At 40.1% G+C, this 12,068-nt stretch overlaps 1 protein-coding gene across 19 annotated transcripts in view; it reads left to right on the top strand.

Moving 5' to 3' along the window:
• The window catches only part of Synj1 (synaptojanin 1), a 68,133-nt gene that overhangs the window by 20,131 nt on the left and 35,934 nt on the right, over window positions 1-12,068 (top strand). For all 19 annotated transcript variants that reach the window (XM_051191852.1, XM_051191853.1, XM_051191847.1 and 16 more), the window contains exons 6-11: window positions 634-717; window positions 6,935-6,996; window positions 7,955-8,051; window positions 8,821-8,990; window positions 9,628-9,709; window positions 11,741-11,893. In XM_051191852.1, coding sequence (XP_051047809.1) covers window positions 634-717; window positions 6,935-6,996; window positions 7,955-8,051; window positions 8,821-8,990; window positions 9,628-9,709; window positions 11,741-11,893 — 648 coding nt within the window. The remainder of the gene's footprint in view (window positions 1-633; window positions 718-6,934; window positions 6,997-7,954; window positions 8,052-8,820; window positions 8,991-9,627; window positions 9,710-11,740; window positions 11,894-12,068) is intronic.

The raw sequence follows: 12,068 nt of genomic DNA, 5'->3' as shown, positions 1-12,068 counted from the left end.
CTAGTGTGAGAGAGAGAGAGAGAGAGGAAATACTAGAGTAACAGACTAGTGTGAGAGAGAGAGAGAGAGGAAATACTAGAGTAACAGACTAGTGAGAGAGAGAGACACAGGAAATACTGGATTAATAGACTTGTCATGCATTATGTTGATATTTCTGGCAACTTATTGGCCTTAAGAAAGGTGTCTCTAGAACAAACAAATAGTTGTGTGATACTAATTAAATAATGTGATATAGTCAGTGCTATACATTGACAATGAATTTTAAAATCTTCAATTATAGAGCAAGATGGCTTCATAAAATATTTTTATAAATGTAACTCTTAATAGATATGTACTACCTAAAATTTTAAAGTTACAACGTTTGGCTGTGGAACTATGTAATTATAAATTTTAGGCTGTAACACAGCTCAACTCAGCTCTTCAAACAAGGTTTTAGGAAAAATAAAAAGCTGAGGGACACAGTACAGGAAATAGTTTTCTTGGTCAGCATTATCACTAACTGACAAACCGTGATGACTTGGGTCAGGACAGTCCGCATATGAGCGGTCACCACAGCTTGTGCCGCATCTCCGCAGCATCTTTCCAGTGCAGAGCTAACAGGCTTTTCCCCTTGGAATTCTTTCTTTTTTGTAGGTTATATACTTAGATGACTGTGTTTCTTCCTTCATACAAATCCGTGGATCTGTCCCGTTGTTCTGGGAGCAACCAGGGTTGCAGGTATGTGCCCGACATCCCATTTGTTTGTTTGGTTTTTTCCTCTTTGAAAATTTACATTTTGTCCAAATTTTCAACATAGTTCTTCGGGTCTCCTGGCCATTCTGTGTGCGATGCTAGGCTGAGCATCCCCTTTCCGTGCTGTCAGTTGCTTTCACGTATTACTAAGTGAGTTATCCCAATTTCACAAAGAGAAGTTTTATTTTGGTTCATTAATTTTAGAGATTAGAAGTCAAGATTGGACAGGCCCATTGGTTTGGCAGCTGTGTAGCAATGTGACACTTGATGACATTACCATGGGTTTATACGGAAGAAAGAGAGCACACCTTTAAAAGAAGACAAAGAAAGCGTGTGATGTGTTCAGCTCCGCTTCCCTATCCTAGGCTTTCTTAAGAGTGGCCAATAGGAAGCCAGCATTCCCTCCACAGGGTGTGTCCCCAGGAATCTCCAGACTCCCATGAGGCCTCACAGCTCCACACCATCACTAACACAGCCAAAGTGTGAAGGCTTCACAGACAGGACACTTTCAGACCATACACATAGCTGTAGCAACTCAGGCCTGTTTAATTATTAAATTTCAAGAATATTTTTAAGTTTTCATTATTTTAGAGTAAAATGACTTAGTTTCTCTAAGCAGAAGAATTTGGTAGCTTAAAAAAACAACCCTGTTCCCAGACTCTACACCCTTATTCTATCATTACTAGGAAGGTGATCGTGGGCAAGCGATTGAATTCCTTTTTTTGTCTCAGTCTCCTCATCCGTAAAATGATAATAGTGTCTCCTCGTGGGGCTGTTGGGAGGACCGAATGAGAACCACTTGTGTCTGGCATACAGCCGTACATCAGAGTTAGCCATTCCTGGCTTTGGTGACATTCTGTGCCTGGACTATGGCTTTGTAATCTGTGATGTCCTATCATCTTGAGGATGGATATTCCTGGTAGTTTCTAATTTCATTTATAAAAATATAATTGTCTCACCTTTACCAAACATTTTAAAGTATAAGGTTGTGATATAAATTATTTCCAGAAGTATAACCTTACATTAATTGTAAGGAGAAGTGCTTAGGCCCTAAAGTGCCATTTTGTAGGCTTCTAGTGTGGTCATTTGGGGGAGTATGTCTCAGTTAGTGTTGTGAAACAGTACAGAAAAAGAAGTCTTGTCTCCCCTTTTGCTGCTAGATCTTTCTTACATTCTAAGCGGGTCACTGGGGGCCTCTGGAGGTTTTCAGTGTTATGGTCTAGTTAAGGTAGGCCAACCAACGACCAACGACAGGATGAGTTATTGTGCTTCTAACACACTTAGTTCTTGTCAAGACTGGCTGGACGGGTGTGGGCTCTTTTTGGAGGGCGATGTCTTTTTGTTTGTTTCTGATTTTGTGTAGTGCTGGCTGGCCTGGATCTCTGTATGGCCTGGAACTCTCGGAGATCCACCTACCTCTGCCTCCTGAGTGCTGCTTTTAAAGTGCACCACACCCAGCCAGGTGGAGACTTTCTGTTTTACACAGGGCAGCTTGACTCAGAAAACTCTGACCCAGCCTCACTTTCTTAAGCTTTTATGGTCTTTGCTGGGGAGTCAAGTGTTTGCTTTAAGGACAGCCTTGAAAGGGCTGGTGAGATGGCTCAGTGGTTAAGACCCTGGTAACTCTTGCAGAGGTCCTGGGCAGGCAAAATACCAATGCACATAAGTTAAAAATTAAAGATGAAAACAAAACAAAACCCCCCAAAACATCCCTGAAACCCCAACATGATGCAAGGTGAAGCTTCTGTTTGGGGACAGACTAAAGAGGCCCTGCGTTGTGCTGATTCTGTGACACTTTTCCGTGAAGTTCAGAATCACAGTGTTTGATGAGTTGGTATGTCTGGGTTCTGAATAGCTAGCCACATTAAAGGATCCTCCTTGGGTTGGCCTTTCCTCACAGGGAATCTTGCTGCTTAATGTCCTCTGTCTAGCTGTGGGCTGAAATCTCTGGTGTCGTAAACCCTTCTCGTTTCCTCATAGAGATAGTGCATTTACAGCCAATGAAATGTCTAAGAAGTCTACCAAATCATCACTTAGCCGGCCTGTTGTGGACTGGTCAAGAGAAGGGGGTACCTGAGTCTTTTCCACAGTATTTAGTTAATAGTTTCTAAAAATCAACTTCCCTTTGCATAAGAACAATTGATCTTTGTTTTTGTTTTGAGAACGTTCTTGCAACAAAAGTCTGGCTATATATCCTAGGCTGGCCTTGAATGCATGATGGTTATCCTACCTCAGCCTCCTGAGAATGGATTCCCTCCCTCCCTCCTTCCTACCCACCCAACTTTCCTACCTTCCTTTTTTTTTTTTTTTTTTTGAAACAGCGTTTCTCTATGTGACTCTGGCTGTCCTGGAACTCTCTCTGTAGACCAGACTGGCCTTGAATTCACAGATATCCACCTGCCTCTGCCTCCTAAATACTGGGATTAAAGGCGTGCGCCACCGCCCGGTGAGAATAGATTCTTTTTGTGAATATATTTTGTACTAAAAAGTTTCCTCCACTGTTCTAAAGCAGTGGTAATAAAGGAATGAAAATATTTGATTTATTTTTAAGAAAGTATAAAAATAGATAATTGATTTTCCAAAAGTAAAAATAACATAGTTAGGATTAACTATTTTGTGGAATCAAACTAGGAGTCTTGCTTTGGGAGTGGTGTGAGTGGTTGTTACATGTTTTTTGCATTCACAGGAGAAAAATTTATTTTAGGGATCCAATTTGTTTGTTCATTTGCTTATGGTGATTTGCTGTCTAGAGCTTTGTCTGGGGCTTGCAATGTTCTTGTCTTTGTCCCCTGAGCACTGGTTTACAATGCTGATACTGTGGATTGAACTGTGGGCTTGAACGAGCTTAGCACAGCTTATTTCTGTTTGTCTTATTTCCTTGTCAGACTGCATGATGGTGTGACAGCTCTTTCCCTCGACCCCTGTAACAGGACACTCTGCCCACACGTCAGCAGGGGAGAGCTCTACCCTCAGAGAAACTTCACCTGTTAGGTCTTCCCAGTCCCCCGCTTGCCTGTTTGAAAGAAAGAAATATAACCCATGTTAGGTAGATTCTTCCCATCCTCCCCCCACTACCCCCCATCCCCCAGCACAACATTGTTAATTCTGCAAACTGGGCTGTGGTTATGGTAGTGAGGTCAGCCTGGGAGATGTGTGTTTGAAGAAGGGCTAACTTTCTTTGCACATCACTCGAACCCAGATCCCTCTCTGAGACTGCAGCTGCAGGCATTTGGGAGCTCCCAGGCATGGGTACCGGAGCTGGACACAGGCCCTGTGGCAGGGCAGCAGGGCCGCTCAAGCACTGAGCCACCTTCCCAGCTGCAGGGAGGGAGGGTTTACTTTGGTTTGGCTTTTAGTGCACTTGGAGTCTTTACCATAATAGAGGAGAAAGACACGTGAACGTCGTAGTGGTAGGCTGCTTGAAAAAGTAGAAATTTTGGTCAGGAAATATAAATATCTCATCTGAATCCCCCTGTTTTTAATTAGTTGCATGTCTTAAACACAATATGTTTTTGTTTGAAATAAGGCAAACAGTACGTTTGTAAGCACTCAAAAATCTTTTCCTTCAAAAAAATTGCTATTAATGAGTATTTCTTAGTGGGTGTAGCTTGTTCTTATTTTCCCTTTGGTCATTTACAGCATGCATGATACTACAGTCATGTCACAGGTCCTTTACGCATTACTTAACTGTGCACTAACAGTATATTGACATTTAAGAAATAGGACACATTAAACACGCCCTTTGTAAAAATCATTCTTTTTCAATATATTTTTTTCTAGTTTGTTTCACACATGATTAACTTAGATACCAAATTGTAAATAAAACTATGAACTCTTAAGGGCCTAAAAGTATATACAGACTTTAGCGTTTGAAAAAAGTACTCCATTTGAGTTGATAAATTACTTGCACAATTTGTGGTGATAATCAAATGCCTATCACAGAGTTGGCTCTCCCTGTCCCCCAGCATCACCAGCAGTCAGCTTCTATTTACCTTGGTAACGGTGTCCTCTTTCAGAAGTCAGACTGTTGGGCTGGAGAGAACATCAAGACGCTAAGAGCACTCGCTGTTGTAGAGGGCCTACATTAGGGGCCCAACATCCACATGGTGGGTGGCTCTGCCTCTGTCTCCAGTTTCCCGGTGGGATGCTCGCTTCTGACCTCATGCACATGCGGCACACATGCATGCTGTCGCTCACACATACACAAAACATGCTTTTGTAAAATAGTCAGAATGGTAAAACAGCAAGTGTAAAAGTGTAAGTGTGATTTTGTTTGGTTTAGGTTTTTTGTTTGTTTGTTTTTGTTTTTGTTTTTGTTTTCCTTTCTTAAGCAGAGTTACCTCTGTTGTCTGTGTGGCCCAGGCAGAACTTGAGTTCAGGATTCATCTGTGTTACTTTGTAGCAGCTTGATTTACAGACATGAACTGTTGTATTTGGCCGAAAGCTGAGATTTATAAAGCAGCAGAGAAGATGCTTACTTAAACATTGTTTAATTTCATTAAAGCCACTTAAGGTTGGGGCTGGAGAAATGACTCAGCAGTTACAAGCATATGCACTAGTCTGCTAGAGAGCCCCAGCACGCATGCCTGATGGCCCACAACCACCTGTAACTGCAGCGCCAGCACTCCCGTAAGCCACACAGGGACACACATGCGTGATTCAAACACAGTCAGTATTTCTAAAAGCACTTCAGTGTATAGGAGCAATAGAAATGCAGAAGAGTGAATGCTTGTGCTGTCATTTAGATGTTATCTAGCAAAATTAAAAGTTTAAGAAATAATAACATCTGATTATACTCAATATTACTTTTATAAAAAAATTCCACTGTGATTCCATATTATGAAAAGAATCAATACTATCCTAAGTTTTCTAGACCTTAGTTCTGAACTGTTAAATGGTTTGATGAGTTAAAACGTTAGGAATAACACCAGGTGTTTGTGGTGCACACCGTTACTCCCAGCACTCGGGAGGCAGAGGCAGGCAGATCTCTGTGAGTTTGAGGCCAGCCTGGTCTACAGAGTGAGTTCCAGGACAGGCTCCAAAGCCACAGAGAAACCCTGTCTTCAAAAACAAAATTAAAAAACCCTCCAAAAAGAATAAAAAGAATGATACATTGGACCAGCACAATGGCTCAGCAGATAACGATGCTTGCATGATAAGCCCCAGAACCCACAGTGAAAGAAAGAGGAAACCAACTTCATAGAGTTGCCCTCTGACCTGCACATATGGACTGTGGCATGTGTTGTGCCACACACACACACACACATCATACATACACATGATAGTGGCAAAAATTTATTTTAAGAAGCTAAAAATTTCAGACATATTTCTCTAATGTATGAAATCTTTAATGACTGGAAGTCTTTACTCCTACAGAAATATTGTGTCTGCTGAAACACACCATCTATCCAGTGGTTAAATAATCACTCAAGATGTATTAAGTAAATCATCTTTGTTACTTTTTGTTATTGTTATTTTGGTTTTATTATTTATTAGCATTGTTTTTGTTTTGTTTTTATGTTTTTGAGAGAGGGTCTCTCTACATGGTCCTAGCTGTCCTGAACTCACTATGTAGATCAGGCTATCCTCAAACTCACAGAGATCTGTCTGCCTCTGCCTCTCAAGTGCTAGAATCAAACGTGTGCACCATGCCCAGATGTTTTGTAGCCCTGGCCTGGGTCTTGCTATGTAAACTAGTTTTGAATACGATGGCATTTTTCCTATCTGGATCCTGAGTGCTGGAATTGACAGGGTACCATTATGCCCAGCTTCCTTTAATGTCATGGAAATAAAAAGAAATTTGCATGTTGGCTGTTTCCGTTTATATGTATTTTTATTTCTATCTTTATTAGGCCTTATAAGTTAAAAACTTAGAAAAAAACCTTCTCTGCTAATATGATAAATTTCAATGGTTCACACAACAAATATTAGCCAAGCTCAGATATTACTTTTAAAGTTTCTTTTGCTTTTCAGTCAGTAGAGTGTTGGTATTAAGGCCTGGCCATTGTTCTTTTCACATGAGTTTCATCGTAAAACTAGGAGTAGGGGGCCCCTAGAACTAATTATCTAAACAGATTATCATGAGTGAAGCCCAGGCATTTCGTCTACTTTGTTCACGAGATGAATTGCTTGGATGCAGTAGTGATGTTTCTTTTGTCTTGACAGTGGTTCGGGTAGTGATTAAATCTTTTTCTTGCCTAAGGTGGGATCCCATCGTGTCCGTATGTCGAGGGGATATGAAGCGAATGCACCTGCTTTTGACAGGTAAAACTGATGATATTTGAGTAGTACTATATGTGGCTCATATTATATTTGCTTTGTGTGGTGTTGCTGTATATAGCAGAACCTTTTATTATCTTTCCTTTTCTTTGGTTTTTTTTTTTTTTTTTTTTTTTTTTTTTTTTTTTCATTTTCTCGAGATGAGATGGGGTTTTTCTGTAGCTTTGGAGACTGTCCTGGAACTTGCTCCATAGACCAGGCTGGCCTCGAACTCACAGAGATCTGCCTGCCTCTACCTCTCAAGTGGTAGGATTAAAGGCGTGCGCCACCACTGCCTGGCTTTCTTGTTTTTTAATTGTCCCCCCCCCCACAGGTACATTTTATCCGTATGGATGCACAGGTTGCAATACCACACCACCATATACTGAAGTGTTTCTCGAACATACATAAATATGTTAAAGTTTAATTTATAGATTAGACACAGTGTGAGAGGTGAACAAGAACAAATTGTATTATATGCATTTATGAACTTGTCAATAAATAAAAACTAAAAAAAGAGAATTATAATAGTATACTGCATTAAAATGAATGTATGATGTAGCTCTGTCCAGAAAGATTAAGTACAGATGTTAGCATCTTTGGACCCTGATTGAGCTCAAGGTAACAGAGTCTGTGGGGAGCAGAGCCACAGACAAAGGGAGCCGGCAAAGGCGAGAGCTGGCCAGGCAGCCCTTTTGAGTACTCCTCAAGTACGTGGTCGCCAGAAGGGTCTGGTGGCTGTGCCACCAGCTCTGCAATGGAAAGTAAGCTGGAGGCTGGCCAGCTCCGGGGCTCTAGCCAAGGTGAGAGTCAGAGGGGAAATTGTACTTACTGAATGTTACAAATTCAAGGGTTTGAGGACACATAGAATGGATTTGTATCCAATTTAGCAAATTTTGTGAGTTTCTTGTTTTCTGGGGGGGGGGAGGCTATAATTTTACTATGCTGTTTCTTTTGTCAATAGGCATTTCCGGACACTTAAGGATTTGTATGGTAAACAAATAGTAGTAAACTTACTTGGATCTAAGGAAGGAGAACATATGCTAAGTAAGGCTTTCCAGGTGAGTGTGGCTGCCTTACCTTCTGTTCTGGCCCATAGTCTCCTAGAATGGAAATAAAGACAAAGTGACCAGACTCCCAGGAAGAAAAGCACCTAGACAAAAGTTAGCTACTGTGATGCCTTCAACTCTCTGAGGCTGTTAGAAAATAGCATGAGCCAAATTCTTACTTAAATCAATGACGGACCCATGTAAATTATGTTGTATAAAATGTAGAATAACTAGAAACCATTTTCTAAGGTTTAAATTAGGCAGTCTGGTTAAGTGGGAAAATAACCTATTTCTTAAGATTGCAAGAAAATAATTGTAACTAAACACTGTTCTTTTGAGAGTGATATTTTAATGGTAAACATAGAAATATACATACGTATTGAATGAAGGCATAAAAAGATGAGTCTTTTAATCTCTGATTAGACTTTGTTACAAATTAAACTGCTTTATTTTAGATTCCGTAATAGGTAAAAGTACTTACTAAATTTGTTCCTAACAATAAAACACTGGTGTTTGGAAACTATTACAACTTCTAAACCAAACTAAAGAATTAGTTATGCCACTCAGTCTCTCGGGGATAGCATATGGAGTTTTAGACAATAAATGCCATTAGGTATCAAAAAAGAATTGTCCTCTTTGCTTCCACTGTTGGTGAAAGCTTTTGGGGGATTAGTAAAATTTCAAATAACGCTGTTGCAGCTTGGAATATAAGTGCTTCTGCAGTGCTGTAGCAATAGGCCATTTAACTCACAGCTACATGAGCATTTGCTTTCACTTTCAGAGTCATTTGAAAGCTTCTGAGCACGCGTCCGATACCCTCATGGTGTCTTTTGACTATCACCAAATGGTTAAAGGAGGGAAGGCAGAGAGACTACACAGTGTTCTCAAACCTCAAGTCCAGAAGTTTCTAGATTATGGATTTTTTTATTTCGATGGCAGTGAAGTTCAAAGGTTTGACAGTTCTATTTCTCTTTTCTTTAAACTGGAACTTTCCTATAACGTAAAAATCATTCTTAACATTAAACTTTTGAATTTTCTTTTTTATATTGAGCCTTTGCTTATTGCCTGCGTTGATGTAACTGGAACCCTTAGTTTTTGCATATGTAACAAGAAAAAAGTAAATTGAAAGGTTTAAGCTCAGATTATAGATTGGACAAAGCTCAAAGTTACTGGCTTTTATCAGATTGTATTTTCTATGTCATAGTGGCTTATGGGGCAGTGAAGAGAAAGAGCTTGTTATTGTTGTTTTTATAAATAATCATTCCCAAAATTCTTACTATTTTGTAGAAAGAACTATAGGATTATAAACGTAGCTATATTTAGCTCCTAACTACAGGCCTAATAAAAATAAATCTGTGGTAGATATGTGGTAAAAATGCAATGCAAAACATTAACAGATGTAGAATCTAGGTGTGTGTGTGTGCGGGTGTGTGCTATATTTTCATTGTTATTTTGTGCCTGAATATGATGATGATATAAAGTTGGAACTAGAAAGGTACTCAGTTTTAATCATCTCTGTTGCTGTTAGTTCATTTATGCTTTATTTGTATTGTAAACTAGCCATGTAACTTTCTTGAAATTGTTGCAGGTGCCAGAGTGGTACAGTTCGAACGAACTGCTTGGATTGTCTTGATAGAACAAACAGCGTGCAGGCATTCCTTGGATTAGAGGTAAAACTATTATGCCTGTGCCGTACGCATCCTGAGCACGTTTGTAACCCTGTTTCTCAGTCGCATGAAGTATTGACGCTAGGCCTTGCTGGAGACTTTTGTTTGTTCACTTCTTGCCTTTCCCTCTCTCAAACCCCTTGTGATTTAACCATTCCCTTCTCCGCTCTTCATATGTTCCGATAGCTGCCGCCTGTTTCCTGCTGTGGTTTCTTACACTTCTTGTAGAATACACTCCAATGTGTATTGGAGTGACCAATGCTGGTTGGCCTTTCTCTTGAAACAGTATGCATGGATTTGAACTTTATGTTAACATTTTCAAGATTTTATTTTAGGATGTTGAAAGTCTGTTTTTACCTGTACTTTCCTAAAGGGTTATATTTTTGATAGTTTATAACTCAGTCCAAGTGGGCATTATGAAGTCAGTTGCTTCAAAAATCTGATTCATTAATTAGGAATCATGAAATGCCATAGCTAGCCAAATTAAAAAATGACCAGGTTTTCCTTTAAGGTCTTTAAAAGCTTATTTATTTATTAGGTTTCTTTTACTGTTATTCACAAGCTCAGTCTAGTACAGACACACACGGTCTCAGCTACTCAGTAAACTGGGACACCCCCATCCTCCCTGGGTCACAAGGACGTCGTGGATTCGCTTTGCATTAGGTAGGACTTAGTTTTCAAACACTCTAAAGAGTCTCTAGTTAATGATCTGTGCATTAGTTAATTAATTACAGAAACTCAGTTTCTGTCTCAAGTCAAGGTCCAATTGTATAAAATTCTCTGAGGCACAGACATTATATATAAGTAAATACATTTTTCTGTTTTGACTTTTTTTTTTAAACCTATCATTGACATTTATCTTATTTTTCTTAAAATATGACACATGAGATGTGAAGAAGACAGATCATAATGAGATGAATTCATATGGCTCAGGTCTGTCTGAAACCCTGGCTGTTGCTGAGTAGACACATTTACTGCGTCTGCCCAAGCCTAGTGACACTCTTAGACCTAAGGTATCAAGGGTTCATGTCTAGTTGTCTTAGCTGACTCTCGCTTCTGGAAGTGTGGCGTGTGTGTATGGCCCTCTCACATTTGGTTAACTTATTGCTAAATTAGAGTTAGACAGACTAATAATGAAGTGAACTTTGTCTTTCTGCTCCTTCAAAGAGTGAAAGGAGACCAAGCCCAGGGCTGTTTTATGCCCACATGAGCATAGAACTCTAGCGTAACCCACCTGAATGATAAAATGAGGGGCTTTCATTCGTACGGTTCTATATTCTGTAATTGTAGATAACACGACACCAAACAGATACGCAGGAAACATAAATAGAAAGGAATTCAGTAAAAGTGCATGAGTCAGTAAGAGGAACAGACATTGTCTCCATGCTGCTGGAGCCCAGGCTAGAGTTCATGCAGAGCAAAGATCAGTGGCTGGGGGCTGCTTGTGCCGCCTTCTGGGGTGGAGGGCCTGTTAACCCTGAAACTGAGACTTGGCTCCCCACAGCTCTTTTATGCACGCCATCAGTGTGGACTGCATCCACGAACAGCTGCATGGCTTTTCATTGACCCTGCTCTCTTGCTCACCTCACCCCAATTAGCAAGTTTCCAGAATGAAGTCCAGAGTATAAAGTGCATATGCTTGGGTGAGCTCCGTGCGAACTTCCCTGTTCTCCTGCACACTGTGGGTTAGCTAGACTCTCAGGGAGCGAGGCAAGCTGGTCTAACTGCAGGGGCGCCAGCAAGATTAACTGAGGGATGTTACTTCTTTGGTTTCCAAATTCATGAATCTACTGAAATGATAGTTTACCTTAAAAAAAAAACTACCAGTTTAACCTTAAAAATTAAAATGTGGTAAACAAAGCCCAATAAAGTATTACTACTTTCAGAGTCCTGTGTTTATAAATTGTAAGTTTGATACTAATAGTTGTAAACAGTCACATTACAGTGAATGTACGTTTAAATATAAATACAGTATTTATATACAATTATATTTAAATATACAGTTACCTTAAATATCCTCATTTCTCCTTTCAGATGCTAACTAAACAGCTGGAAGCTCTGGGCTTGGCTGAAAAGCCTCAGCTGGTGACTCGCTTTCAAGAAGTTTTCCGGTCCATGTGGTCTGTGAATGGCGACTCCATCAGTAAGATATACGCCGGCACCGGAGCCTTGGAAGGGAAGGCCAAGGTAGACCTGCAGCCGTCACAGCGAGCTCTCATCTCTGTCCTCTCTAGAGAGCCTCGATGACTTTTACACAGTAGGGTTTAAGTTAACAGGCATTTTTAGGATTGCTTTCCTAGGTTTGCATGTCCTCTCCGATACAATTTGCCACAGTAGTAGATTCTGATGATTAAGTTCAACA

This window comes from Phodopus roborovskii, unplaced genomic scaffold, assembly GCF_943737965.1.
Source record: "Phodopus roborovskii unplaced genomic scaffold, PHOROB, whole genome shotgun sequence".
In the NCBI taxonomy this organism is placed as follows: Eukaryota; Metazoa; Chordata; class Mammalia; order Rodentia; family Cricetidae; genus Phodopus; species Phodopus roborovskii.
The sequence above is the reverse complement of the archived record's forward strand: the minus strand, read 5'-3'. Positions and strand labels throughout refer to the sequence as shown.